General features: G+C 40.8%; 1 protein-coding gene and 1 long non-coding RNA gene across 13 annotated transcripts in view; one reads left to right on the top strand and one right to left on the bottom strand.

Annotated features, from left to right (window-relative positions):
* The first annotated feature begins 65 nt into the window (after positions 1-65).
* On the top strand, positions 66-13712 carry LOC122457919. Its single transcript, XR_006277662.1, has 3 exons — positions 66-205; positions 13482-13513; positions 13606-13712. It is a non-coding gene; the product is annotated as an uncharacterized LOC122457919 (long non-coding RNA).
* Positions 13713-13886: 174 nt separating this feature from the next.
* Positions 13887-27990, bottom strand: part of B3GLCT (beta 3-glucosyltransferase) — a 146358-nt gene continuing 132254 nt past the window's right edge. For 6 of the 12 annotated variants that reach the window (XM_038389653.2, XM_038389673.2, XM_043504378.1 and 3 more), the window contains 3 exons: positions 27374-27493; positions 23340-23484; positions 13887-15525 (listed from right to left, as the gene is read on the bottom strand). In XM_038389653.2, coding sequence (XP_038245581.1) covers positions 15358-15525; positions 23340-23484; positions 27374-27493 — 433 coding nt within the window. In that variant the 3' untranslated portion in view covers positions 13887-15357. Of the gene's footprint in view, positions 15526-17025; positions 17992-20643; positions 22338-23339; positions 23485-27373; positions 27494-27990 lie in introns of those variants that run through there. The other 6 variants (XM_043504381.1, XM_038389663.2, XM_043504377.1 and 3 more) reach the window with 6 other exon arrangements.

Raw genomic sequence — 27990 nt, 5'->3', positions numbered from 1 at the left:
TTGCTCAGAGGAGAGAAAGGAACGGGGTAGACTGGGAGGTAAAAGTCTGGGAAGCAGAACTAGCCTGCCCCTCTGGGAGCACTGTGAGAGGGGAGAAGCCATTTGGGGGAGTCTGGAGCCAGCCCCCGGCCTGTGATCCTCAGTCCCTCTGCAATGGCTGAGGAGTCCAGATCCATCTCTGAATCTGAGGATCACTGCTGGAGTTGTGAGTACAGCATCTTTTAGTGCAGAGGTGGGCAAACTACGGCCCGCGGGCCACATCCAGCCCGTGGGACTGTCCTGCCCAGCCCCTGAGCTCCCGGCCCGGGAGGCTAGCACCTGACCCCTCCCCTGATATCCCCCCTCTCCCGCAGCCTCAGCACAATATGCCGTCAGCGGTCTGGCCTGCCACTCCTGCCGGGCAGCGCAGCGGCGGTAACGGGGTTGACTCTGGCTAGGCAGAGGGGCTTTGCTGCTCTGAGCAGCATGGTAAGAGGGGGTTGGATGAGGGGCAAAGGGTCCTGGGGGGCAGTTAGGGGACATGGAGTAGGGGGCATTTGGATGGGGTGGAGGTTTGGGGGGGTAGTCAGGGGGCATTGGATAGGCATGGGAATCCTGGGTGGGCTGTAAGGAGGCAGAGGTGTGGATAGGGGTTGGGGCAGACAGGGAGTAGGGGAGGTTGGATAGGGGGTGGGATCCTGGGGGCAGTTAGGAGTCGGGGTGTGGATAGGGGTTGGGGCACTCAGGGGACAGGAAGCGGGGGGAGGGGTTTGGATAGGTGTGAGAGTCCCAGGGGTGCCTGTCTGGGGGCAGGGATATGGATGGGGGTTGGGGCAGTCAGAGGACAGGGAGAAGCGGGGGTTGGATAGGGGCCGGGGTCCCGGGAGGGGGTGATCAGGGGACAAGGAGTGTTGGATGGGTCAAGGGTTCTGAGGAGGGCGGGAAGTGGGAGGGGATGGAGGCCAGGCTGTTTGGGCAGGCACAGCCTTCCCTACCCGGCCCTCCATATGGTTTTGCACCCCCACTGTGGCCCTCAGGCCAAAAAGTTTGCCTGCCCCCATTTTAGTGAGATCGTCAGGGAAACTGTTGGGAGTCCCTCTATTCCCTGAACTGTGTCTTCAAGCCAAGGGATAAGGGTTTGGGAATTTTATTACCTACTGCCTGTTAAATATGTGGAGGGATTTACCATCTTATCCAATTTGTGAGTCTTTTGGGCTGTACTGAGCCAAGTCAGACAAGTTGCTTATTGCTGTTCAGAATATACCGTCATCCCAGGCCCCAACGATGTATGTATACCACCGGGACACTAAATCTGACTCTTGCTCTATCGGGTGGCATGAGTGGGGAAATTTATGGGTATTATCAGCTGTGGAACCAGTGCCCTTCAGAGTAGCGGTTTCCCTGTTAAGTTGTATTTGTTTCCTATTTAATACTCTGTTGAATATATTGTGTGTGTTTGTGTTACTCCTTGGGAGTCTCTAACTAGCTGACAAGTAAGTGGTTAGAATTTTCCTTCAAAGTTGTCCTAGTGATCCTGCCAGGAAGGCGTGAGTGAAGTGGAGGCACTGCAGAAAAAATTCATAGGAGAAGAAAATTAAGGAAGTTAAACCCTGCTAAGTTGGAGGTGGGATCCAGACAAACCCAGACCTGTCCATCAAAACCCATAAGGAGATTGGTGTTAAAGGAGTAACCCAATAGATGGGACAGTACATTGCAGTCCTGAAAATAAGTGGACTTCGACTCCTGAGGGTGGGGTCACAAGATATCACTCCTCAGCTGCCCCCTAACTCTGTAGGCACCTGTACTTCTGCTGGTTGGCATGTACATTTCCTGAAACCACCCAGCAGCTGGATGCCTAACTCCCAGCAGAGTTCACAACTTCTGCCCAGCTAACCGTCTGGGCCTGATGCAGTAGACATGCTCAGAGGTTGCCTTTGAGCATGTCTACCAGATTGGGCCCTGCACAAAGCATAGCTGGAGATGGTGGTGCCTCCCACCCCTTACTCAAGAGCCTAGTCTTCAGAGCATTCATACAGGATGGGGCAGATTCGCGTTCAAATTCCCACTCTGCCTGAGGTGGAGCAGGGATTTGAATTGATGTCTCCTTCCTCCCATGAGAGTGCACCGAGCAGGTGGATTTCAGATGTGCTGGGGTAGTTGGGCTCTCCCTCTCTCTCTCCTGCTGAAGCTGTTCCACTTTGTACAAATAATCAAATATTCTTTGGGAGAGAATAAGAGTGAATGACTGACTGACTCTATAGTCCAGCGGCTTGGGCACTCACCTGCTCAGGTTCAAGTTCCTCCTCCAGTGAATATTTTAGTGTTCTACATAAGTGGAATATGGCCAAAAGTAAGAGGATTTGAACCTCAGCCTCTCACATCATGGATGAGCATGCTAATCACTGGGTAAAACAGTAGTAGTGGCCAGCCCTGCCAAACACAAAAAAATGCAGAAATTGAGCTTGTTTTTGGCTTAATTGGTTGAGAGTTGTTGGCTAGTTTTTTGGTTTGTAGCTTGTTGTTTGTTAGGCTTGTTGCTGTTTTTTTTTGAATCGGCTCCCAGCAAGCATGGGAGGCAAGCAGGGACAAGGGGGTAGAGAGTTGGGGAGCACAGTGGGCCCACCACAGTCCCAGACTGCACGCCGGGAGGGATCTAATCATGTAGAGTGTTGGGGTTCTTAAGGATTGGCTTGTTTTGGCCTTGTTTTGAAATGAGATTAGCTTGATCTCTGTCTTATTGTGTAAGTCAGGGTGTTTATTTACCGAGTGAAAGTTGGCAACTGTGGTAGTGGCCCTACTATCACCACCATCATTTTGTGGTGGGTCCAATTCACTAGATTTGCTCTATTGGATCAGGTAGGCAGATGAGGTAGGCAAGGGTTGTGAGTCCAGTTGGGATGAGTTACGGATCAAGCTGCTCAGTCATGTCAGGAAGGATGCAGGTGGGTGCATGCTCAGCAAAAATGTGTGCCTAAGGGACTTCTCCAGTAAGCAGAAGTTTTGTGATTGCTGGTGGCAATGTTGGAGTCAGGTGCCTAAGTTTTTTTTTTTTTTTTTTTTTTTTTTTTTTTTTTTCCCCCCCCCTGTGAATCCTGCCCCTAAGTGACTTAGCACTTTTGAAACCTAAACCTTATTTGTACAGTATTCATCAGTAAATAGTTGATGTTCAACACACTTGCCACATTGTGGTAATCACAGTCATTATCTATTCTAATTATTACTCCTAGGAAAATTCTGCACCAGAAAATTAAAACTCTGCACACAATATTTTAAAATTCTGCATATTTTGTCAAAATAACACAATATAATAATGTCTTTTTCAATTATGTTGGTGTAAGCAGAGTCAGGATGAGCTCTACCCTGACATCTGGGGGCGAGTTGTGGTGGGTTGTGGAAAAGAACTTCAGGGGCTGATCTAATTTGCATAGGCACACCCACCCCACCTAGATGGTCACTTTGGCTGCTGTAGGAGCCCCAGTTTCTCTGTTGTTGGGGCAGGAAGAATAAACTTATTATCCTAATTATGTGAATCAAGGACAGTGGAACTGTACTTGGCCTTTTGTTATGATGGAGGGCCTTGCCCCATCAACTAAGCAGCACTTGCTAGGCAAGAGTCATGGGTTCAAAACCCTAGTGAATTGAGAGAGGCTGGGGAGAGGTATTAATACCTGGTGGTATGGGCTCCTGGTGAGGGCCCTACATGCCAATTGCAACTTCTCTCCCAACTGTGGAATATCAGAGCTAGTTTTGATTCCATTAGGAGTCTAGTTACAGACTGCTGAGCTGAATTCACTTTAGGCCAATGGTGCACCAGCACTGATGTTTCCCAACTACAAGCTGAAATCACTAAAGAGTTAAAATTACTAAGAGCTGAAATCACTGAGTGCTGTGTTAAGTAGTGGGAGGCCTGAAGCTATATTGTGAAGCAGTTCGCGGGATGGCTGGCGCAGCTCATGGGATGGCAGAGCGGAGCAGTTTGTGGGACAGCTGGTAGAGCAGAGTGATTCATGGGATGGCTGGTGGAGCGGAACAGAGCCCCACAGAGAAGCGTGCGGGCAGTCAGCTTTGGACCATGTAAGGTGCCCCTTAACCCCCCCATTTCCACCCAGGCTGGGGGGTAAAACTCTGCAGATAAACTTTTGAACTCTGCGGGGTTGCACTGACCAGGAACAGAGACATTTGGGTTGTTGGACTTTTGGGACTTTGGGGTGGGTGGATTCAAGAACCAATGGGAAAGGACATGGCCCAATTTGCTTGGGGTGAGTGTTTTTGCTCATGGATTGTGTTATGAATCCTGTTGGTGGTGTTTCCCCAACATAATGCCATATTTCTCTCTGTTATTAAAAGGCTTTTGCTACACTCGGACTATGTGCTTGCGAGAGGGGAAGTATTGCCTCTTGGAGGTGCCCAGCGGGGGAGGTATATATTTGTCCCAGGTCACTGGGTGGGGGCTCGAGCCGGTTTTGCATTGTGTTATTGGAATGGAAACCCTAGATTCTGAACCCGGCCTTTGTTGCTGCCAACTCTGATGGGCAGAAGGGTTACATTGGTAATTTATTTCAAAATATCTATCAACAAGTATGTCTGTAACAATACAGATAACAAATTCAGGAAATGACAGAGCTTTTTTTATTAGGCATATTAATACAGAACTTTGAGTAATAACTCATTTAAATTATATAGAAATGTATTTGCTGCACCCCTCAAAAGCAGTGCAAAGGCTTGGGGAAATCAGGGGTAATGAAGGAGCTGAGGGAGAGGGAAGTAATTGTTGGGAGGGAGCCTCGGAGTGAACATGGAGGGTTGTTGGATGTGGGTGGGAGAAGTATGGAACAGGATTTTTTGGGGAGGGGTGGAAGGGATTATTAGAGAGTTGGGGGAGCCTCCCCCCATGCAGATCCTGGCTGACCCCTAGCTTCTCCCATTCAGTCAGGCACAGCTGCCCCATCCCCACTTGTCCCTGCACCTCCACTTCCATTCAGCTCCTGGCCCAGTGCTGTCACCCCACTAGCTCCTGTGCCCTTTCCCCAGTCTTTCCACCCACTAGCTGTTCTGATGCACAGTCTATGTGACTTCCCCCCAGCAGTCCCATGTGTCCTGCTCTGGCCATCCCTTCCATATCCTGTGCCTTCTCACCTGGCCCCACAGGCAGGGTGCTGTGAGGAAGGCAGCCTCTGACCGCCCCGACCCCCGCACCTGACTGCTTGGAGCCAGCTGCCCTCTCTTCTGGTGCCACAGCAGCCTACATGCTGACTGGGAGCCAGAGTCTGTGATGTAATAAAGGGGGCTGTGTGGTTTCTCTTTTTTTTTTAGCTTGATAACCAACTCTGAGTCATTCTTTTTAGGTGACAAATATGATGAACTGTCCCATATTGATGTGTCAGTAGAAGAGGTTTTGGAACAAATTGGTAAACTAAACAGTAATAAGTCACCAGGACCAGATGGTATTCACCCAAGAGTTCTGAAGGAACTCAAATGTGAAATTGCAGGACTACTAACTGTAGTCTGTAACCTATTAAATTAGCTTCTGTACCAAATAACTGGAGGATAGCTAATGTGATGCCAATTTTTAAAAAGGGCTCCAGAGGTGACCCCGGCAATTACAGGTTGGTAAGCCTGATTTCAGTACCAGGCAAACTGGTTGAAACTATAGCACAGAACAAAATTGTCACACATGGGTGAACATGGTTTGTTGGAGAAGAGTCAACATGGCTTTTGTACAGGGAAATCATGCCTCACCGATCTACTAAAATTCCTTGGGCAGGGGTAAACAAGGATGTGGACAAGGGGGATTCAATGGATATAGTGTATCTAGATTTTCAGAAAGCCTTTGACAAGGTCCCTAACCAAAGGTTCTTAAGCAAATAAGCTGTCATGGGATAAGAGGGAAGGTCCTCTTATGGACTGGTAACTGGTTAAAAGATAGGAAACAAAGGGTAGGGATAAATGGTCTGTTCTCAGAAGGGAGAGAGGTAAATAGTGGTGTCCCCCAGGGGTCTGTACTGGGCCCAGTCCTATTCAACATATTCATGAGTGATCTGAAAAAAGGGGTAAACAGTGAGGTGGCAAAATTTGCAGATGATACCAAACTACTCAAGATAGTTAAGTCCCAGGCAGACTGCGAAGAGCTACAAAAGGATCTCACAAAACTGGGTGATTGGGCAACAAAATGGCAGATGATATTCAGTGTTGATAAATGCAAAGTAATGTACATTGGAAAACATAATCCCAACTACATATATAAAATAATGGGGTCTAAATTAGCTGTTACCACTCAAGAAAGTGATCTTTGAGTCACTGTGGATAGTTCTCTGAAAACATCCACTCAACATCCAGCAGCAGTCAAAGTGAACAGAATGTTGGGAATCATTAAGAAAGGGATGGATAATAAGACAGAAAATATCATATTGTCTATGTATAAACCCATGGTATGCCCACAGCTTGAATGCTGCATGCAGATCTGGTCATCCAATCTCAAAAAAGATATACTGGAATTGCACAAAATGTACTCTAATATAAACCAATTATAAAACAAATAATCAAACCCATAAGAAACTTATAAGAAAAGATATATAGGCAAGCAAGCAGGCTAGGCTTAGATGTATCTCATGTACTTGTTATATACATCAGTTCATTGTCAGGACACTTCTGTGGTTGACTCATGTACCTGTGATCAGAACTTCCTCTTAAACTCTATTTTCAGCTCCCCAAATACTTGGGGTTTTCCATTGGGCTGTTTTATCTGTGCAAAGTTTCTGTTCAAAGTTTATAGGCCTCAAGCCTTATGCTAACTTGCTGAAGCTAATGTCTTGCAGGATACAGATTTCTCGCATTATTGTTGATTATTATGCAAAGCAGAATATAATGCAAAGCAGTGAATATAATAAAGGCAAACTAGCCCACTGGGCTACAGTGGCACTGGGGGTAGGGGACAGAGAGGAGGCAGGACAAGGTGGAGTGAGGCCAGGGCCTCAGGGGAGTGGCAGAGCCAGGTAGGAAGAGGGTGAAGGTGAGGCCTTGAGGAAGGGGAAGAGTGGGGGTGAAGCACCCACCTGGAAAAATGAAAGTCAGTGCCTGTGAGGGGGAGTCGGGATGGCGCTCCTGCTTGGTATATCAGTAGAATTATAGTTGTAACACAGGAGTTTATGGGGATATATTTCTAATGGGATTCTGCAGGGATCAGTTCTTGGCCCAATGCTATTTCATATTTTTATCAATGACATGGAAGAAAATGTAACACCATCACTGATAAAGTTTGCAGATGACAAAGATTGGCGGAGTGGTAAATAATTAAGAGGACAGGTCCCTAATACAGCGCAATCTGGATTGCTTGCTTTCCTTTGCACCCAGTTTATATCTGTTTTCATTTGGCCAAATGTAAAGTCGTTTATCTCAGAACAAAGAATGTAAACCATATTTACAGATTGAGGGATTTTATCCTGGGAATCAGTGATGCTGAAAAAGACTTGGGGATGCTGGTAGACAATCAGCTAAACATGATCTCCCAATATACTGCTGTGGTCAAAAAGGACTTGCCAGCAAGTTAAAGTATGGGCTGGATGAATGGACTATAAGGTGGATAGAAAGTTGGCTAGATTGTTGGGCTCAAAGGGTAGTGATCAATGGCTCCATGTCTAGTTGATAGCTGGTATCAATCAGAGTGCCCCAGGGGGTGGTCCTGGAGCTGGTTTTGTTCAAATCTTTATTAATGATCTAGATGATGGGATTGATTGCACCCTCAGCAAGCTCACAAATGACACTAAGCTTGGGGGAGAGGTAGATACACTGGAGGGTAGGGATAGGGTCCAGAGTGATCTAGACAAATTGGAGGATTGGGCCAAAAGAAATCTGATGAGGTTCAACAAGGACAAGTGCAGAGTTCTGTACTTAGGAAAGAAGAATCCCAGGCACCGCTACAGGCTGGGGACTGACTGGCTAAGCAGCAGTTCTGCAGAAAAGGACCTAGGGATTACAGTGGATGAGAAGCTGGATACGAGTCAGCAGTGTGCCCTTGTTGCCAAGAAGGCTAATAGCATATTGGACTGCATTAGTAGGAGCATTGCCAGAAGATTGAGGGAAGTGATTATTCCCCTCTATTCTGTACTGGTGAGGCCACATCTGGAGTATTGCCTCCAGTGTTGGGCCCCCACTACAGAAAGGATGTGGACAAACTGGAGAGAGTCCAGTGGAGGGCAACGAAAATGATCAAGGGGCTGGGACACATGACTTACGAGGAGAGGCTGAAGGAACTGGGCTTATTTAGTCTGCAGAAGAGAAGAGTGAAGGGGGATTTGATAGCACCCTTCAACTACCTGAAGGGGGGGTTCCAAAGAGGATGGAGCTCAGTTGTTCTCAGTGGTGGCAGATGACAGAACAAGGAGCAATGGTCTCAAGTTGCAGTGTGGGAGGTCTAGGTTGGATATTAGGAAACACTATTTCACTAGGAGGGTGATGAAGCACTGGAATGGGTTACCTAGGGAGGTGGTGGACTCTCCATCCTTAGAGGTTTTTAAGGCTTGGCTTGACAAAGCCCTGGCTGGGATGATTTAGTTGGCATTGGTCCTGCTTTGAGCAAGGAGTTGGACTAAATGACTGTAATGATGCTGCCTCTGGTAGCACACTTCTGAGAGTACCAATTCAGGACAAATTGATTAGAGCAGGGCAGTTACAGCTCAAGGCTGGGGTTCCTTTGCACACCAAGGCAAAGCAAACCAGCCAAACAGAGTAGACTTCAGTTTTACCCCACTGGCTAACCATAAGTCACTCAGGCAATTTCCTTAGACACTCCAGTTTCCCAGTATCACGACCAGTGCCACTCATGGGGATGAATGGTTATGAAAACCAATGCCCCAGCAAAAGAAAAAAAGGTTCTCTCGATTCCAAAGGACCCGGTCCAGGTCAATATACAAGTCAGATCCTACCCACAAATCATACTGTTTCCAATCCTTTAGAATCTAAAATCTAAAGGTTTATTTAGAAAAGGAGAAAGATAGAGATGAGAGCTAGAATTGGTTAAATGGAATTAATTACATACTGTAATTGCAACGTTCTTGGTTCAGGCTTGTAGCAGCGATGGAATAAACTGCAGGCACAAATCAAGTCTCTGGAGTACATCCACAGCTGGGATGGATCATTCAGTCCTTTATTCAGAGCTTCAGTTTGTAGCCAAGTCCCTCCAGTGGCAAGAAGCAGAATTGAAGACAAGATGGAGATGAGGCAGCTGCATTTTATAGTCTCTTCCAGATGGAAGCACACCTTTGTTCTTCTGTACAAGATCACAGCAAGATGGAGTTTAGAGTCACATGGGCAAATCACATGTCCGTGCATGACTCAGCTCTTTACAGGCCAACACCATTGTTTACATGTTAGTTTGAATGTTCTCAGGAAAGCTCAGATGTGGATGGCATCTTGCAAAGTCCATTGTTAAGTGTTTCTTGATTGGGCACTTACTGAAGAAGCTGACCAACTGCTTCACTGAGGCTACTTAGAATCAAAACACATTGATATACAAGTACATAGCCAATATTCATTACTTCAACTACAAAAATGATACACCTATACAGATAGCATAGTCATCAGCAAATCATAACCTTTCCATAGATACCTTAAACAACAACTTTTGTACAATATTTGCTGCAAATATGTAACAGTGGTTGCAGCAATAATCTATTTGGTCACAGGTTATGTCAGTAACATCACAATGACCTCCTGAGGTCTCTTCCAGTCCTAATCTTCTATGATTCTATGATAATACAATCCTTGGATACAGAAACAGGGGAATCTTGAGTAGGACGAGAGAGGTTATATTATCTCTGTATTTGGTTCTGGTACTACTAAAACATTGTGTCCAGTTCTGATGTCCACAAATCAAGAAGGATGCTGAAAAATTGGAAAGGGTTCAGAGAAGAGCCACGAGAATGAATAAAAGATTAGAAAATAAGATTCAAGGAGCTCAATCGGTGTAGCTAATCAAAAGCAAGGTTATGGGGTGACTTGATCACAGTTTGTAAGTACTTACAGGGGAAAAAAATAATTGATAATTGGCTCTTCAATCCAGCAGACAAAGATACAAAAGGATCCAATGGCTCGAAGTAGAAGCTATGCAAATTCAGACTGGAAATAAGGCGTTACTTTCTAACAGTGAGGATAATTAACCACTGGATTTTCCCAGTGCTGTGTTGGATTCTCCATCACTAGGAATTTTTCAATTAAGATTATATTTGTTTTTCTAAAGGACATGTTCTAGTTTAAACAGAAATTATTATGGGGAAGGTCTATTGCCTATCTTATTGAGGAGGTCAGACAAGATGACTGAGCGTTGAGGAGCTTCATGGAACTGCCTCCTAAACAAATAATTGCTGTTGATGACTTCTAGCAATGAATTCCATAGGTGGTATTCTCTCATTCTCATTACACATTATGGAGCAGGATAAAAGGAATAAATGAATTTCACTATAACTGTCATAATGAAATATATTGAACAAAATCTTTTCTTTTCTCCTTTCTAGATGAAATAATCCTAGTTTGTGCATCTCTCAGCATGTGTGTATGTATGTACATGTGCACATGCACACTCTCGTTCACTGCCTCTAACAGTCTTCATTTCCCTTCTCTGGAACTTCTCAATTTCAGGTAGATCTTTTCCCAATCATCACTTATCTCACGTCTTGGCTTTGTGCCTTTTATTATGGTCTTTTAAGGTAAAGAGTGTTAATTGCTTACATTTTCTAGAGTTACCAAGGTTTTTTTTCCACCACATAAATGCATAGCACATGTTGGGATGAATACATTATGGACAGAACAATCATCAAAACCACATGCAGCAATGCACTTGTATAATCCATCCCACCAAAATAACCATCCCATTTATACTAAACTACATCTACTGCTTGAAAAATATACAATATTGAACTTCCTGGCTTCAAATTCCAGACCCTTTATTTCAATCTGTGCTTACAATTTCTAGGATGTTCTTTTCAGGATCATTTCTTAAGACAAACATTTGGTTGACAAACAACTAATCAAAGTTTTAATTTGAAACTATCTGTCCTATTATCTACTGATTAGACAGATAATGAACAATTCATGGACTATGGCAACATGTTTTTGATCTTTTGTCCTCATCAAATGTAGATTTGTTCAAAGGCTAATCAAAACACTCCATTCATAATTATTCTGCTTCTAAATTATAATTTGGAAAGACAGCACATCTAAGAGAGACATGCTACATTCTGAGCAGCATGCAAATAGAAAACAAAACACTGACTTATAAAGTAAGCAATATTTGTTTCCATGGGATCAGACTCTGATCTATGAATTATGCTCTGATCAAAAGCATTTCCCATTTTCGGGGGAAGTTCAGCCACCTATTGAAAAAAAAATTGCTGGTCAACAAGAATGGCACTTACTCGTTAAAAATATTTTATAATATTTATACACCGTATTCAGAATTTGATCAAAAGAAACAAATCTTTTGCTCTCCATAACATACTGTTTGGATCAAAATGTATTTTCTATTACATAGTTAAACCATCTAGTCCAACAACCTACAGTTCACTGGGAGTTAAGTCTTGATAGATGGCTGAGTGCTCCAAGTTCAGTCAATGTGAACAAAGAGCTCTGATCTCTCATTTTTGTGGTGGTCTTTGATGTGTTGCATGTGTCCTACTGTATTAATGGCAATGATGTGTCAAGATTTTTCTACTATGAAGATTGCCTGTAATATTCAAAACAAGGTATAATTAACAGCTAGATTCAGAGAATTGAATAAAAGGAAGCCAGATATCTTCGTACCTGTTGACTAAGTATCTGTCAGGTTAAGTTTTTTCCATAACCGTTCCCAGATTTTCTTATGCCATGGTTCTTAAACTTTTTGGAAAGGGAATTATGGACACATTTAATGCTTAATCTTTCTCTGCTTCCTGCAAAGCTGAGTCCCAAACTCCTCCTCTATACTTGGCTATTGAAAAGCCTCTTGATCCACCTCACAATTCTCTGCTTGTTTCAATTTTAACAGAGTCCCAGTGACTGAAGTGCTTTCCCCCATATTTAATTTTAAGATACTAACATTCTTGCTTTGCTAGATAAAAGTGAATTTAAAATGGAAAGCCTCATTTAGATCAAGCTTTCTTTAATTCTCTGTCTTCCCTATTTCTCTTCTCTGCTTCAAAGTAACCGCTGAACAATCTTGAAAGACATGAATTTTTTCTCCTTGGAGAAAAGGGTTTTTTTTGTGTGCTTTTGCCTCTCTCATAAGAGACACTTTCTGCTGATAATTAATAAGATGCAGCACTATGTCCTGGGGGCAGAGAAGATGGGGTTCTATGTATTGTCAATTACTACTTCTGAGGCTTTCAAAAATAGTTTACCAACACAGTAAAGAGATTGTTACAATGATCTAATCTGATTTGCACAACACAGGGCATAGAATTACACTCAGTGGGAGACATTTTTTCTGTGTTCTAAGGGCTCCCTCCCCATCCCATAGTCTAATATAGTGGTTCTCAACCAGGGCTACCCCTGGGGGTATGCAGAGGTCTTCCAGGGGGTACATCAACTCTTCTAGATATTTACCTAGTTTGACAACAGGCTACATATACAGCATTAGCAAAGTCAGTACAAACTAAAATTTCACAGAAACTTATTTATACTGCTCTATACATTTATACATGAAATGCAAGTACAATACTTATATTCAAATTGATTTATAATTGTATGGTAAAGATTAGAAAGTAAGCAATTTTTCAGTAATAGTGTGCTGTGACACTTCTGTATTTTTGTCTGATTTTGTAAGCAAGTAGTTTAAGTGAGGTTTAACTTGGGGTATGCAAGACAAATCAGACTCCTGAAAGGGGTACAATAGTCTGGAAAGGTTGAGAGCCAGTGGAACAATATGACTTCCCTTAGCACCTCATCCCCTGCTCCACCAAACACTGAAATTATATCTGTATCCTCTATTCTCAATAACACCTAGTTTAAAGACGCTTGCTCTGACTTTTCTAGGTGTTTGATCTTAGGACCTGAAGGTTCAGGACTGCATCAGAAGCCTCCCCCAATTCCAACCTCCACAATACTCACAGCCATCCCAAAGAATTGCAGTAAAAGCTAGGGTAATGGCAAAATAAGGCAGAGGCTTTAAAAAGCTGCTTTGTTTGCAGTTCTGGAGGGAAGTTCTGGCTGGAAAGCGATTCTATTCTGTTCATGTTCCTATACTGTGCTCATCACCGTGGTATCTGAGTGCCTTCCAGTAGTGCATTAACTAAGTAATAAGAAAAGGAGTACTTGTGGCACATTAGAGACTAACAAATTTATTAGAGCATAAGCTTTCGTGAGCTACAGCTCACTTCATCGGATCTCACGAAAGCTTATGCTCAAATAAATTTGTTAGTCTCTAAGGTGCCACAAGTACTCCTTTTCTTTTTGCGAATACAGACTAACACGGCTGCTACTCTGTAACTAAGTAATGTAACTAACATTTGTTTGTTCTCTTGCCTTCTCCCTAGGAGGAGTGCATGCATTGGAGTGTCTTATTTTGGTAGGTGTGGTTTTAGGGGTGGTTTTTTTGAATGGTTAAATCATAGTGCCCTCCAACCCATCTGGTGATATTGTGTAGTTGTTTTGCATTAGCACCAGGAACCCATTGTGCTAGGCACTGAACAAACAGAGTTTGTAATCTGCCTTTACCATTTGCACAGAAAGAGACACAGGCAACCAGTGTGGACTGGAGAAAGAGGTCAGGAACCAGAAAGAATAACACTATTTGAACTCTTTTCCTTTTGGTGCTACTGACCTCTGTTTTGTTAACTTTATAATATCCTGTGGTATATTTACTACAAGGAGTATTGGATAAATGAGTTTAAACATTCCAAAGTGTATTTGGTCTTTGAAGAAGGATGGGAACAATGCACTCAAATTTAAACAAGTATGTTTTTATTCAGTTTTAGGCTCACGCAGTTCTAAACAGTAAACCTAATTAACAATACATCCACGGTACCAAAGAATGTAGCTCTGGTATCAGTAGAAATGTCTATTGTTCAAGGCACTGATATTGGTAAGAAAAAGTTACATTATGTTGGTTACACCTATATCAACATTTTAAACCACTATGAATGTGAGCACTGTTCAAATGCTTAAAAATCCACAAGCTACGTTCACAAAAATGTGCATACTTCTCAGTGATTACCGAATTACTTCCCCATTTAGACTTGGAGTAAGTATTGCATTACTTTGGAACTGAAACAAGTGCTGAACTACAGAAAATATTGTAAAACGTGTACAAATAAACAATTTCAGTTATATGGCTTTAAGACCCTGCATTTGGTTACAACATAGCAAGCAAAGTTAGATAACAGCATATATACACGATATGCTGTTGTCTTAAAAGGAAAAAATCATTTACTGTATAAAAATTAGTTTAGAACATACTAAAGCCAGATTTTATTCAAATATCTTTACAAAACTGAATTATACATAGAAAACAAACAATCAAATATGCAGCACTCTTTACATGTTATTATGCGCATTATATTACTTAGTTGTATTTTTTTTTACTATGTATACTGCAGATGATATAAATTGTGGATGTTACAAACTAATTTTTAGCTTAGCACTTAGATACTATGGTGATGTGCACATTATAAATATCTAAACATTAGATTTTCAAAATTCCTTATAAGACAAACATTTATATTTGTCAAAGATAGAAACTGTCACCTAGGTTTTTTTAAATGAATCATGGCAACATCTTGTAATCAGTTTAAGAATCCCAGACCTTCCTTTGGATCTGTCCCATGCATTCGCAACATCTCTATTTGGAAACAATACAAAGTACAGTACATGACATTTTCCTTCCAGACCACTGTTTGTTAACACACAGTCACACCTCCCTACCCTTTCATTACCTAAGGCCTGATTCTGACTGATTTCAAGAACCCAGAAGTTCCTCTGAAGTCATTGGGAAGTGTAGATATTCAGTACCTTTTAGAATTAGGCCCCTAAATATAGAACTTAGGCCACTACTAGACAGTGAGGAAAAGAAAAATGTGAATTGCTGATGTTTGACAGAGAATTCCAAAAGGGAACACAAAAAATACTGTATACAACAGTTAAAATTTTAAATACAGTGGTCACAAGATTCAAAACTAAGTATTTCCAACAATAAATCCTCAAACCAACCCCACACACACACACACACACACACACACACACACAATCAAGCTGGTTCCCTCTTCCTTTTCTTACAAGTGTAACACATAATGGATTGAAACAGTGTTCTATGCAATATGGCAGACAAGTAGTACAACACAACACCAAAACTACAGTACAGCCTGTCTCTCTCTAATCTGCAGTACATTATTGAGATTTAAAATATTTTATATATTATAAATCTTCCCTAATACGTCTCTGTTTCTTTTCAGTAAATGAATCTTCCATCTTTGGTGCCAGCCACGTGAAATACTCCTTCACGGGATTAATGTTCCAATGCTTGTGAAATGATATTGGAATTTGGTGAGCAAGGTAGTCCTTTGGATAGTCCATTGGTCTTGCCTAAGATGGAAGGATAAAACAAAAATGCTAGTTCTCACTGGTTTAAAAAAATGTTTTAGAACAGTAAAGTGAATTTTCTATAAAGAATCATCACTAAATAGACCAATAAATTGATTTCAATTACAACACTATACAAAGTGTACAGTGCTCACTTTATTACAAATATTTGCATTGAAAAAAACAAAAGAAATAGTATTTTTCAATTCACCTAATACAAGTATTGTAGTGCAATCTCTTTATCATGAAAGTTGAACATGCAAACGTAGAATTATGTACAAAAAATAACTGCATTCAAAAATAAAACAATGGAAAACTTTAGAGCCTATGAGTACACTCGGTCCTACTTCTTGTTCAGCTAATCGCTCAGACAAACAAGTTTCTTTACATTTGCAGCAGATAATGCTGCCTGCTTCTTGTTTATAATGTCACCTGAAAGTAAGAACAGGCATTTGTGTAGCACTGTTGTAGCCGGCGTCACAAGATATTTACGTGTCAGATGCACTAAAGATTCATATGTCCCTTCATGCTTCAACCACTATTCCAGAGGACATATGTCCATGCTGATGACTGGTTTTGCTCTATAACAATCCAAAGAAGTGCAGACTGATGCATGTTCATTTTCATCATCTAAGTCAGATGCCTCCAGCAGAAGGTTGATTTTCTTTTTTGGTGGTTCGTGTTCTGTAGTTTCCACATTGGAGTGTTAATCTTTTAAGATCTCTGAGAGCATGCACCACACCCTGTCCCTCTGATTTTGAAAGGCACGTCAGATTCTTAAACCTTGGGTCGAATGCTTTAGCTATCTTTAAAAAATCTCACACTAGTGCCTTCTTTGCATTTTGTCAAATCTGTGGTGAAAGTGTTCTTAAAACGAACAACATGTGCTGGGGCATCATCCAAGATTGCTATAACATGAAACATATGGCAGAATGCGGATAAAACAGAGCAGGAGACATACAATTCTCCCCCAAGGAGTTCAGTCACATTTAATTAATGCATTATTTTTTTAACAAGTGTTATCAGCATGGAAGCACGTCCTCTGGAATGGTGGCCAAAGCATGTAGGGGCATATGAATGTTTAGCATATCTGGCATGTACATATCTTGCAAAGCCGGCTCCAAAATTGCCTTTTCTCACTTTCAGCTGACACTGTAAATAAGAAGTGGGCAGCATTAGCTCCTGTAAATGTAAATATTTATTTTAGCGACTGGCAGAACAAGAAGTAGGACTGAGTGGACTTTTAGGCTCTAAAGTTTTATATTTTGTTTGGGGATGCAGTTATGTAACAAAATAGATACATCTGTAAACTGCACATTCACAATAAAGATTACACTACAGTACTTGTATGAGGTGAATTCAAAAATACTATTTATTTTTATAGTGCAAATATTTGTAATAAAACATAATATAGACCACTGGACACTTTATATTCTGTGTTGTAACTGAAATCAATATATTTGAAAATGTAGAAAAACATCCAAAAATATTTAAAACATTTCAATTGTTTAAAGTGTGATTAAAATTGCGATTAATTTTTTTGAGTTAATCCTGTTAACTGTGATTAATCATCAGCCCTTGTTATAACATGTAAAAGAAGAGGGAAACAGCTAGAATATTTTCACAAATGTTTGTATTATGTTTTCAATTATATTTTTCTTGTTTTACCAAGCTGCAAAAGTTTAAAGTAATAGAGAATGAACTCATAGTCAGTTTTTGTTTTGAGGGGACCTGCCAGTTTAGAAATCATATTGAAATTATTTCATGACTATCTGATTTCAATCTTTGCCAAGTTGGGAATATGACAGACATGGAAATGAGGGATAATCTTAACTGGCCAGGCACACCAAAAACAAGTGAAACTTAGTGAAAAAAATCCATGCCAAGTACTTTTTCTAGTTTTCTTTATTCACAACAACTCCAGATCTTCTTATCCCAGATAATCCCAAAACAAGCATTAACTTTTTATAGCTTTATTTTTAGGGGTTGCTAGAAGTTGATTGATTTTATATATAATATATATATATACACACACACACACACACACACACACACACACACAGATGTTGCCTAACACATTCCACCACAAAAGATTATTACAACCCTTTCTTTGAGAAGCTTTTATGTTGATGCAGCACACCTTTGAATTGGGGAAGGAGGAAAGCTCTTGGGCTAGAGAAGTCTCTTATCTTTGTCCTATGAAATTCCATTTAAGTTTTGCTGAGAGATTTTTGAAAATTGTCATTTCTCTTCTTGTTTCCTCAGAAAATTTTTGACAATGCCAAAATAATAACTAAACACAAGCATTCTGAAGTGCTGCTACAACTGCTGCAATACTGATTTTTTAAATGCTTTGGAGTTGCAGGGGCAGCAAGAGGAATGCTGAGCCAGGCTCTGGCCTCTCTGGCCCCAGCAACCCACATCCCCACTGTGGGGGCACCACATAACGAGAGCTCCTTCTGGTCCTTCCTGGAAGGAGAGGGAAAGACAGTCTGAGCTCTCACCAACAATCCCCTCAAGCATATTCTTCTTTTTAGGATCACAGTTTTTCCTGTCAAATGGTTAAGTCTGTGCTGCAGGCTGAAGGGTCAGGGTTCAAATGCTGATGATGATGCATGATTTTTTTGTCTGTATGGGGGGTGTTATTACAATTGTACATAATATATTTATTTTTACATTTTTCCTTTTAAAAAAAACATAGGAAACATTTAAAATGTTAAGAAAAAGCTGCAAAGGTTGTAAAGACCAACACTTTAAAGTTAAGAAATGACATTTGTGGTTGCCTGTGTAATCTCAAAACTTCTCCCTTGCAAATAAGCATTATGGTACAGTGTTTAAGTACATTATCATATACAGTTTAACAGGACTCCCATCTCATCCAAGGCTTTATCTTGCACCCATTTATTTTCTGTACAGCATCAGGGTTTCAGCGTATAGCATGGATGCACAAAGAGGTAGAATTAAGGTTCTATGGGAAACCATAAATCTGGCATTTCCTAATTTTTAGCATTTGACTTTGCACTAAAGTCCAAAATAGTTTTCTTTTAATATAGGTTTTTCAGTCTGTACTATAATTTAAAAAATGTTGAAAGTCAATCTTACCTCGAACATCACTTTGTGGTCACATCAGCTGAAAATTGCTGTGTTTAATTTTGTTATTTTGTGATCCTGTAACTTGTTTTTTGTATACATTTTTGTTCAACAGTCAATCTATGGGCACAGGGTTTGCTTGCATGGAATAACATGCAGGATCTATTGCTTATAGCTATTGGCTATGGCTGTGTGGTATCTTTACTATCAGGGACAGTTTGCATGGCATACGTTGATATCACTCATTCTTGTCTCGACACCCAATCTAGTCACAAATTTCTGTGATCTGGCCCAAAATTATTTACCATAGTAGCATTCCTTCATACGATCCCTTACATACATGCCAATATATAGACCAAAACACTATGCTCTCTTATTTCAGTGCAGGACCACATTGTGTTTTTGTGTATTAAAAAAAAAGGATATTGCATACCTTTGGGCTTCTAATGTTCACAACAAATCTAGTAAAATTAAATAAAAATTTTAATTTTTTTAAACACACACTTTATGATCCTGCACTGAAATAAGTGCATATAGTTTGTTTGAACATTGGCATATGCATATATATATGCATATGCATATGTGTATGTGTATATATGTGTGTGTGTGTGTGTGTGTATATATATATATATATGTGTGTGTGTGTGTATATATATATATATGTGTATATAAATAATATGAATGATCAAACAAAGGACTGCTATTAGGGTAAGTAATTTTGGGCCAAATGACAAACTTGTTTTAAAATTGGGGAGGAAACATTTTAACACATGTCCCTATTTTATGCACTGCTTGGATTCTACAAAGAGAAACCTAAGGTTAGGGTCATTCTTTTTGCTCCAGTTTTAAATGCTGGATGCCAGAACTGTCAATTGGCAGGATAATAAGTCCAAGACTCTACCACCATACAGAGTAATTGTGAAAATGTGAGGCTCTCATGACGAAAAAGATAATTGATTCCAGGAGATATTACTCCTTTGCCAGATATCTTCACATTGTTACCTTTTGTCAGCTACGTTCAAGGAGACAGAATCAAAACCAGCCAAATGTGGTTGACTTCTCAGTGCAACAGAAGTATTCACTTTTGTTTGTTAAAAAAAACTTTTGGGGGGAGAGGTAGATACGCTGGGGGGGGGTAAGGATAGGGTCCAGAGTGACCTGGACAAATTGGAGGATTGGGCCAAAAGAAATCTGATGAAGTTCAACAAGGAAAAGTGCAGAGTCCTGCATTTAGGAAGGAAGAATCCCATGCACCGCTATAGGCGGGGGACCGACTGGCTAAGCAGCAGTTCTGCAGAAAAGGACCTGGGGATTACATTGGATGAGAAGCTGGATATGAGTCAGCAGTGTGCCCTTGGTGCCAAGAAGGCGAATGGCATACAGGGCTGCTTTAATAGGAGCATTGCCAGCAGATCAAGGGAAGTGATTATTCCCCTCTATTCTGTACTGGTGAGGCCACATCTGGAGTATTGCCTCCAGTGTTGGGCCCCCACTACAGAAAGGATGTGGACAAACTGGAGGGAGTCCAGTGGAGGGCAACGAAAATGATCAAGGGGCTGGGACACATGACTTACGAGGAGAGGCTGAGGGAACTGGGCTTGTTTAGTCTGCAGAAGAGAAGAGTGAGGCGGGATTTGATAGCAGCCTTCAACTACCTGAAGGGGGGGGGACCAAGGAGGATGTAGCTCGGCTGTTCTCAGTGGTGGCAGATGACAGAACAAGGAGCAATGGTCTCAAATTGCAGTGGGGGAGGTCTATTTAGAAACACTATTTCACTGAATGCATTGGATGAAGTGAGCTGTAGCTCACGAAAGCTTATGCTCAAATAAATTTGTCAGTCTCTAAGGTGCCACAAGTACTCCTTTTCTTTTTACTATTTCACTAGGAGGGTGGTGAAGCACTGGAATGGGTTACCTAGGGAGGTGGTGGAATTTCCATCCTTAGAGGTTTTTAAGGCCCAGCTTGACAAAGCCTTGGCTGGGACGATTTAGTTGGTGTTGGTCCTGCTTTGAATTGGGGGTTGGACTAGACCTTCTGAGGTTTCTTCCAACCCTAATCTTCTGTGATTCTATGATTTTCCCTACAAGAATTTAATGGAATATGAGAAAAGCACTTATGTAAAACAAACAGGTTTCAATTGCAGTTGTTCCGATTAAAATATTTAAATTTGTCCTTTGCAATTAGATTTATACTAAAGAGGATTTCAGTAAAAATGTATATAAACTCCCAAAATAAGATTTTGTTCTCTCTCAACACTTTAGTGTCTTGCTGACAAAGAAATAAGTAATGTAAAAATGTTTTTCTTTTTCTACAGTATCAAACATAAGAGAAAAGGAGAACAGCATATTAAGGAAGCTAAGCTAAAAATTGGTTTACAAGCTAGTGTATGCTTTCATTACTGATGGATGTATTAATGAATGCTCCATAGTGCTTTCATGCCATACTTTATGTATTCCTTCCATACACTCAGGTAATACAATTTGACATTAACAAAATCCTGTTCTTGGGATTTTCTTCTTTGATATTTAAGTTACTGAAATGCTTATTTAAAAAACATAACAACCACTGAAGAGCCAAGAGGGAGTCTAATACCCTGAGGCACTTTGAAAATCTCAGCATTGGAGAATATCTATGGATTTGATGACCTTAAGAAATTTATTTTCTTAGACAATTTTCATAGACAATTATTGAACTACTCTCACTTGAGCCTGGTAAAAAACCCTCTTTCAGTAGTTCGTTTACTTTGAAATTTATATAAACTTTCTGCTATCTTGATAAGGAACAAATTTGCTTTAGCTGCATCTGTATTAATTACAACATTCTTTATATTTCAGATTACTTTAGATAACTCTGACTTAAAATGTGTGACTGTGTATCATCATCAGATGCTTATATACTACTCTCCTGATTGCGCTTTCTCTATTTGATCCTTTATTTCATGCTCTGGGGACTCAATTACAGTATACAACTATCACCAACCGTGCTAGTTAGATATTTTTTTACAGTGCCCAAATGCTAAGCCAGAGGTGGTCTCTGAAGCTTACCTAGGGACCAAGAGGAGTTTAAGAGCATATGAGCCAAGCATGTGGGTCTAAACACAGCAGCCTGTTGTGTGTCCAGCCTGATCATCAGTTTGCAATCTATCCCAGAGTAAAGAGCAGAGTTGTTGCAGGCAGGAACCCAAGAGGGAGACTGTAACTCAAGAAGTCACAATCTTTCCCCTCCTCCCTGCTATTCCTGTGAAGAAGTAAACTGTGATGGGTCAGTCTATCTATACTTGTTGCAACATATACTCCCCATGCCCTTGCATAACTAGACTGCTGGGCACACTAATGGGCAGAGACAAGGCTCCACTGCTCCTTCGCCCATCTGTGTGAGGGGAGAATGCTGCAGCTTTGTGGAGACTGTTTACCCACATGTGCAGCAATCGGTGCTACAGCACACTTGCACTAAGAAGGAAAAGAGCACTTTATGCCTCCTTACTTGTTGCCCGAACATACAGAATAAGACACAATCTAACCCTATATAATTAGATATATTTACACCTTATTTAAAAAATATAGTACAGGTAGCAATTAATTTTAGGAAATAAAAATAATTCATATTTTGCTTGCTCTATCATCAGGAATCAAATGTCTGATGATGGAAAAAGGTATTTTACCAATTTTTTTATTGGTATGTATTAATCTAAAGATGATTTCCTGGCAAAAAGTCACTTCACAGATCTACATGGAATCAAAATCATTAATTGATCTGTTAGGAAAGTTGACAAAATGTGCAGGAGGTAAGCGGTCTTAAAGCATTGTGAACTTTGGAATTTTTTTTTTATATTAGCCTTCTGAAAGAACATCTGAATAGGTTTATAAACGAAAGGTGATACGAAATAATGTAACAAATGAGGATGGATTTCAATTTTGCTAAATTTTATAAATTAAATAAACTAGAAAATCGTTACGTACACTGATGACAAAACAAGGAATTAAATTTTCTGGAGGTTTTAAATCTTTGAATCAGATGGGAGTCTTGGGTACTCTCCCCTCAAACATTTACGAAATATGTACAATTTAGATCCTTTTAAACAGCATATCTCCTCCTACCCCCATACCACATGACCTTCTCCCCCTTTTTACTTTCGCTTGCTCTTGTGCCTGCTGGTTTTTACAGTTCTCGGCTAGTGAAAACAATTTTTGCCATTCTACTTCCTCAACTTTTAAGACTTTCCCATAGCAAATATAGACAAGATGAGACTACTGTTAGAGTTTGTAAATATTCATGTATCTGGGGTTTTCCATCACTGCAGAATTTAAGGGCCAGATTTTTAAAGGTAGTTAGGTGCCTAAAGAGGCAGACAGAGACAGAATAGTATTTTCAAAAGCACTTAGGCACTTCATCGTTTTAGAAAATACCACTAGGCGCCTAACTAGCTAAATTTAGTCCTAAATCCTTGTCATTGCTGAGGAAGTGGGACTGAGACACCTCTGTAGCACTATTAAAATGGATATTTGCCCACATTTTACATTTTTTAAAATCTACTTTATCTGTTTTATCAGACTTTCTCTGGGTGGAAGGGGTGAGCGGGGCGGGGGTTGTAGTGAGAATGTCCGAGATTGGTACAGTTTAAAATTATTGGTATGGTCCAATTTATATGGGATTTTAAGGAGTTAGGTGCACTTTAAATGAATGTTAAATAAATATTAATTTTCAATACCTGTAAAAATGTGTCTCACCTGATGGAAAAGTGGACAATGTGTTATGGGGATTCCTAAACCACTGAAACACATTCCAAGGACCATATCATCTGGAGCATCATTGCTGTAACACTGGCATTTACTAGCAAGTAGTTTTTGGATTGCTTCTCTGCTGAAAACCATCCTAAACAATAAAAGCAAACAAAGTATGAGACGTTCATTAGCAATATAGTTGAATAACTTTAAACAATTTCCATTTATTAAGTCTTGCTCAGTAGAATAAAATCACAACATGGAATGTAGTCTACTGGTGCACAGTATTTGGGAAACAAAGATGTGAGAAGACAGCATTCAGGCTTGAATTCTTAATGAGGATTTTTCTGAAACATTTATTCTAAATAGTAAGATCAAATTATGATGTGATTTATTTAATTAAGAAAATCTTAATTACCCAACATTTTACTTGGTAGTGATCCTTACTTGTCCCTTACCTCCACATATTTTTTTTTCTTGATGCAGGGTGAGGGGAGAACTCCATTTGGAGGAATGGCGAATATACATAAGACATATAGAGTATTCAGAAATCCTGTAGTTACATAATTTAGTCTTTTTTGTTTGAAGCTGTGTGTGTTTTTATATGAACTGAATACTCCTCTTTTCCCCTCCTCTGAAACTATCTAATAAAAATGCAATTATAAAAAGTATTTAATGAAGTATCCTTAAATGGCAGCTGGTGTGTAGAATCATAGAATATCAGGGTTGGAAGGGACCCCAGAAGGTCATCTAGTCCAACCCCCTGCTCAAAGCAGGACCAAGTCCCAGTTAAATCATCCCAGCCAGGGCTTTGTCAAGCCTGACCTTAAAAACCTCTAAGGAAGGAGATTCTACCACCTCCCTAGGTAACGCATTCCAGTGTTTCACCACCCTCTTAGTGAAAAAGTTTTTCCTAATATCCAATCTAAACCTCCCCCATTGCAACTTGAGACCATTACTCCTCGTTCTGTCATCTGCTACCATTGAGAACAGTCTAGAGCCATCCTCTTTGAAACCCCCTTTCAGGTAGTTGAAAGCAGCTATCAAATCCCCCCTCATTCTTCTCTTCTGCAGACTAAACAATCGCAGCTCCCTCAGCCTCTCCTCATAAGTCATGTGCTCTAGACCCCTAATCATTTTTGTTGCCCTTCGTTGTACTCTTTCCAATTTATCCACATCCTTCCTGTAGTGTGGGGCCCAAAACTGGACACAGTACTCCAGATGAGGCCTCACCAGTGTCGAATAGAGGGGAACGATCACGTCCCTCGATCTGCTCGCTATGCCCCTACTTATACACCCCAAAATGCCATTGGCCTTCTTGGCAACAAGGGCACACTGCTGACTCATATCCAGCTTCTCGTCCACTGTCACCCCTAGGTCCTTTTCCGCAGAACTGCTGCCGAGCCATTCGGTCCCTAGTCTGTAGCGGTGCATTGGATTCTTCCATCCTAAGTGCAGGACCCTGCATTTATCCTTATTGAACCTCATTAGATTTCTTTTGGCCCAATCCTCCAATTTGTCTAGGTCCTTCTGTATCCTATCCCTCCCCTCCAGCGTATCTACCACTCCTCCCAGTTTAGTATCATCCGCAAATTTGCTGAGAGTGCAATCCACACCATCCTCCAGATCATTTATGAAGATATTGAACAAAACGGGCCCCAGGACCGACCCCTGGGGCACTCCACTTGACACCGGCTGCCAACTAGACATGGAGCCATTGATCACTACCCGTTGAGCCCGACAATCTAGCCAGCTTTCTACCCACCTTATAGTGCATTCATCCAGCCCATACTTCCTTAACTTGCTGACAAGAATGCCGTGGGAGACCGTGTCAAAAGCTTTGCTAAAGTCAAGAAACAATACATCCACTGCTTTCCCTTCATCCACAGAACCAGTAATCTCATCATAAAAGGCGATTAGATTAGTCAGGCATGACCTTCCCTTGGTGAATCCATGCTGACTGTTCCTGATCACTTTCCTCTCCTCTAAGTGCTTCAGGATTGATTCTTTGAGGACCTGCTCCATGATTTTTCCAGGGACTGAGGTGAGGCTGACCGGCCTGTAGTTCCCAGGATCCTCCTTCTTCCCTTTTTTAAAGATGGGCACTACATTAGCCTTTTTCCAGTCATCCGGGACTTCCCCCGTTCGCCACGAGTTTTCAAAGATAATGGCCAAGGGCTCTGCAATCACAGCCGCCAATTCCTTCAGCACTCTCGGATGCAATTCGTCCGGCCCCATGGACTTGTGCACGTCCAGCTTTTCTAAATAGTCCCTAACCACCTCTATCTCTACAGAGGGCTGGCCATCTCTTCCCCATTTTGTGTTGCCCAGCACAGCAGTCTGGGAGCTGACCTTGTTAGTGAAAACAGAGGCAAAAAAAGCATTGAGTACATTAGCTTTTTCCACATCCTCTGTCACTAGCTTGCCTCCCTCATTCAGTAAGGGGCCCACATTTTCCTTGGCTTTCTTCTTGTTGCTAACATACCTGAAGAAACCCTTCTTGTTACTCTTGACATCTCTTGCTAGCTGCAGCTCCAGGTGCGATTTGGCCCTCCTGATATCTTTCCTACATGTCCGAGCAATATTTTTATACTCTTCCCTGGTCATATGTCCAACCTTCCACTTCTTGTAAGCTTCTTTTTTATGTTTAAGATCCGCTAGGATTTCACCATTAAGCCAAGCTGGTCGCCTGCCTGTATTGGATGCAATCTGTGTAGACTCAGATGCATCCAATACAAAATTCAAGGAATACATTTTAAATATTGTCAGGATCAATGTTTTTAAAGGCTTTAAAAACAGCAGTGCCAATTTAAGGTTAATCTGCCAGGCAAACAGGAAAACGAATAGAGCACAGGCATAATATAATCGTGACCAGTCATGTTGCTATATTCTGATCAAGCTGCAAACAAAGGAGCAACTATATTGAGAACCTTGAAAAAGGAGTTATAATAACCATGCCTTGTGACGGGAATAGCATGTGTTGCTGTTGAAAAGTTGTCATAGAAGAATGAAGTTTATAGTATAAAGTTTATAGTATAAAGTTAGCAAATTTAAAAACCCACTACTTGATAACAGAAAGGGCATGGTCAACGTGATTACAAGATCTTTAACTTTACTCACTACCTCCCAAGAAATATCCTCAACAATAAACAGGGATATGAAGGAGAAGTGAGCTATCTTATATACATATCTTCACAGACCTGAGTATCAGAAAGCTCTGATGCTTCTTGAAGGTATAGGGAAAAAAAATCGCAGTACAAACAATATAAAAATATAAATATATAAATATAAATATATAAAATATAAAAAAATCTGTTGGTAATTGGCAAGCACTCCAGCATCAAAAGATGGTTTCTTAAGAAAGGGGTAAACTCTGCATAATTAAGAATGATAGGCATATTCCCACACTATGCAAGACAATGAAAATGCCAGCCAATTGGTCTTATTTATTTATGGACACATGAACAGTCTACTGAGTATAATATTTATTTTTTTCCTGGAGAATACCAATTTTATGTGTTTTAAGGGCATTCAGAGCATGGGACTGAATAATGGATCTAAATAGAATAATGGATCTACAACTACCCAACAAACAAAATGGACAGAGATCAGAACCATAAGTGATGGGTCTCACTAATCATTCACCAGATCCACTGGGAAACTACAGTTCTCAACCATAAGGACTGGACAATCTATCTGCAGTGATCTCTCCACATGAGAGACTATCTTCCATTGGTACCAACACTAAAGAACTCGCTCACCTACCTCTTCAGAACATGAGTTAAAAAAACAAAAGGGAGACGATCACTTTCACTCACACCCTAGACAAACAAAGAGGGAGAGGGATGCTCCCTCAACAAAGGCAATAACTGTGCTCTAAGGCTCCCACCCCGTTCTTTTACTGCCACTACATTATATCATGTGATAAAACAACATTATTCTTGTCACCTCTACGTTATCTCTAATATTCCAAAACATTTGCATTGGAAGAGTGACTGGTTTAGTCAGCTCTCAGTAGGATTTGAAATAAAGTAAGTTACCCTCCTCCGCCAGTGATATAACTATATCCTCCTGTTCCCAATCCGTAGCCATAACGCTCTCCAAGAAACACTGGTTCATTTGGGTCATAGCAGCTGAGTAATTTCCGGAGCCTAAAGATACTAAAATGAGAGTCCATTTTATTAAAAATATATTAAATCAGATATAGACAGGCAATCTGAACTTGGTAATCGAAGTTTAAAGCTAATTAGGCCATTTCCTTTGAAAAATAATTCATAATACTTCAAATGATTAACTAGATTGTTCAGGAAACATTTATCAAAAGAAACAATTAGTTCCGCAGCAACACTGAGTCTTCAATTTTAAAGTATACTTGGATTTTTCCAGACTACACTGAAAGAAGGGTGAAGAGGCAGAATTTTCAAAGACTGAAAGGCTAACAGAGTACTGGGTGATCTGTACCAAAATTGGCCTTTTGTTGTTACTGTCATATAAATAACAATAATAAAATGAGTCCTAAGGAGGATCAGGATCCCAAAGCAAAGACAGTCTTTGCTTGGGCCTCTTCATGCTACTCTAAAGTGATTTTACAGCTAAACTAACACAAATTGCAAAAAGGGTGCTCTAGTTCAGTGGTTCTCAACTCTTCCACACTACT

This window comes from Dermochelys coriacea, chromosome 1 (genome assembly GCF_009764565.3).
Source record: "Dermochelys coriacea isolate rDerCor1 chromosome 1, rDerCor1.pri.v4, whole genome shotgun sequence".
NCBI lineage: Eukaryota > Metazoa > Chordata > Testudines > Dermochelyidae > Dermochelys > Dermochelys coriacea.
The sequence above is the reverse complement of the archived record's forward strand: the minus strand, read 5'-3'. Positions and strand labels throughout refer to the sequence as shown.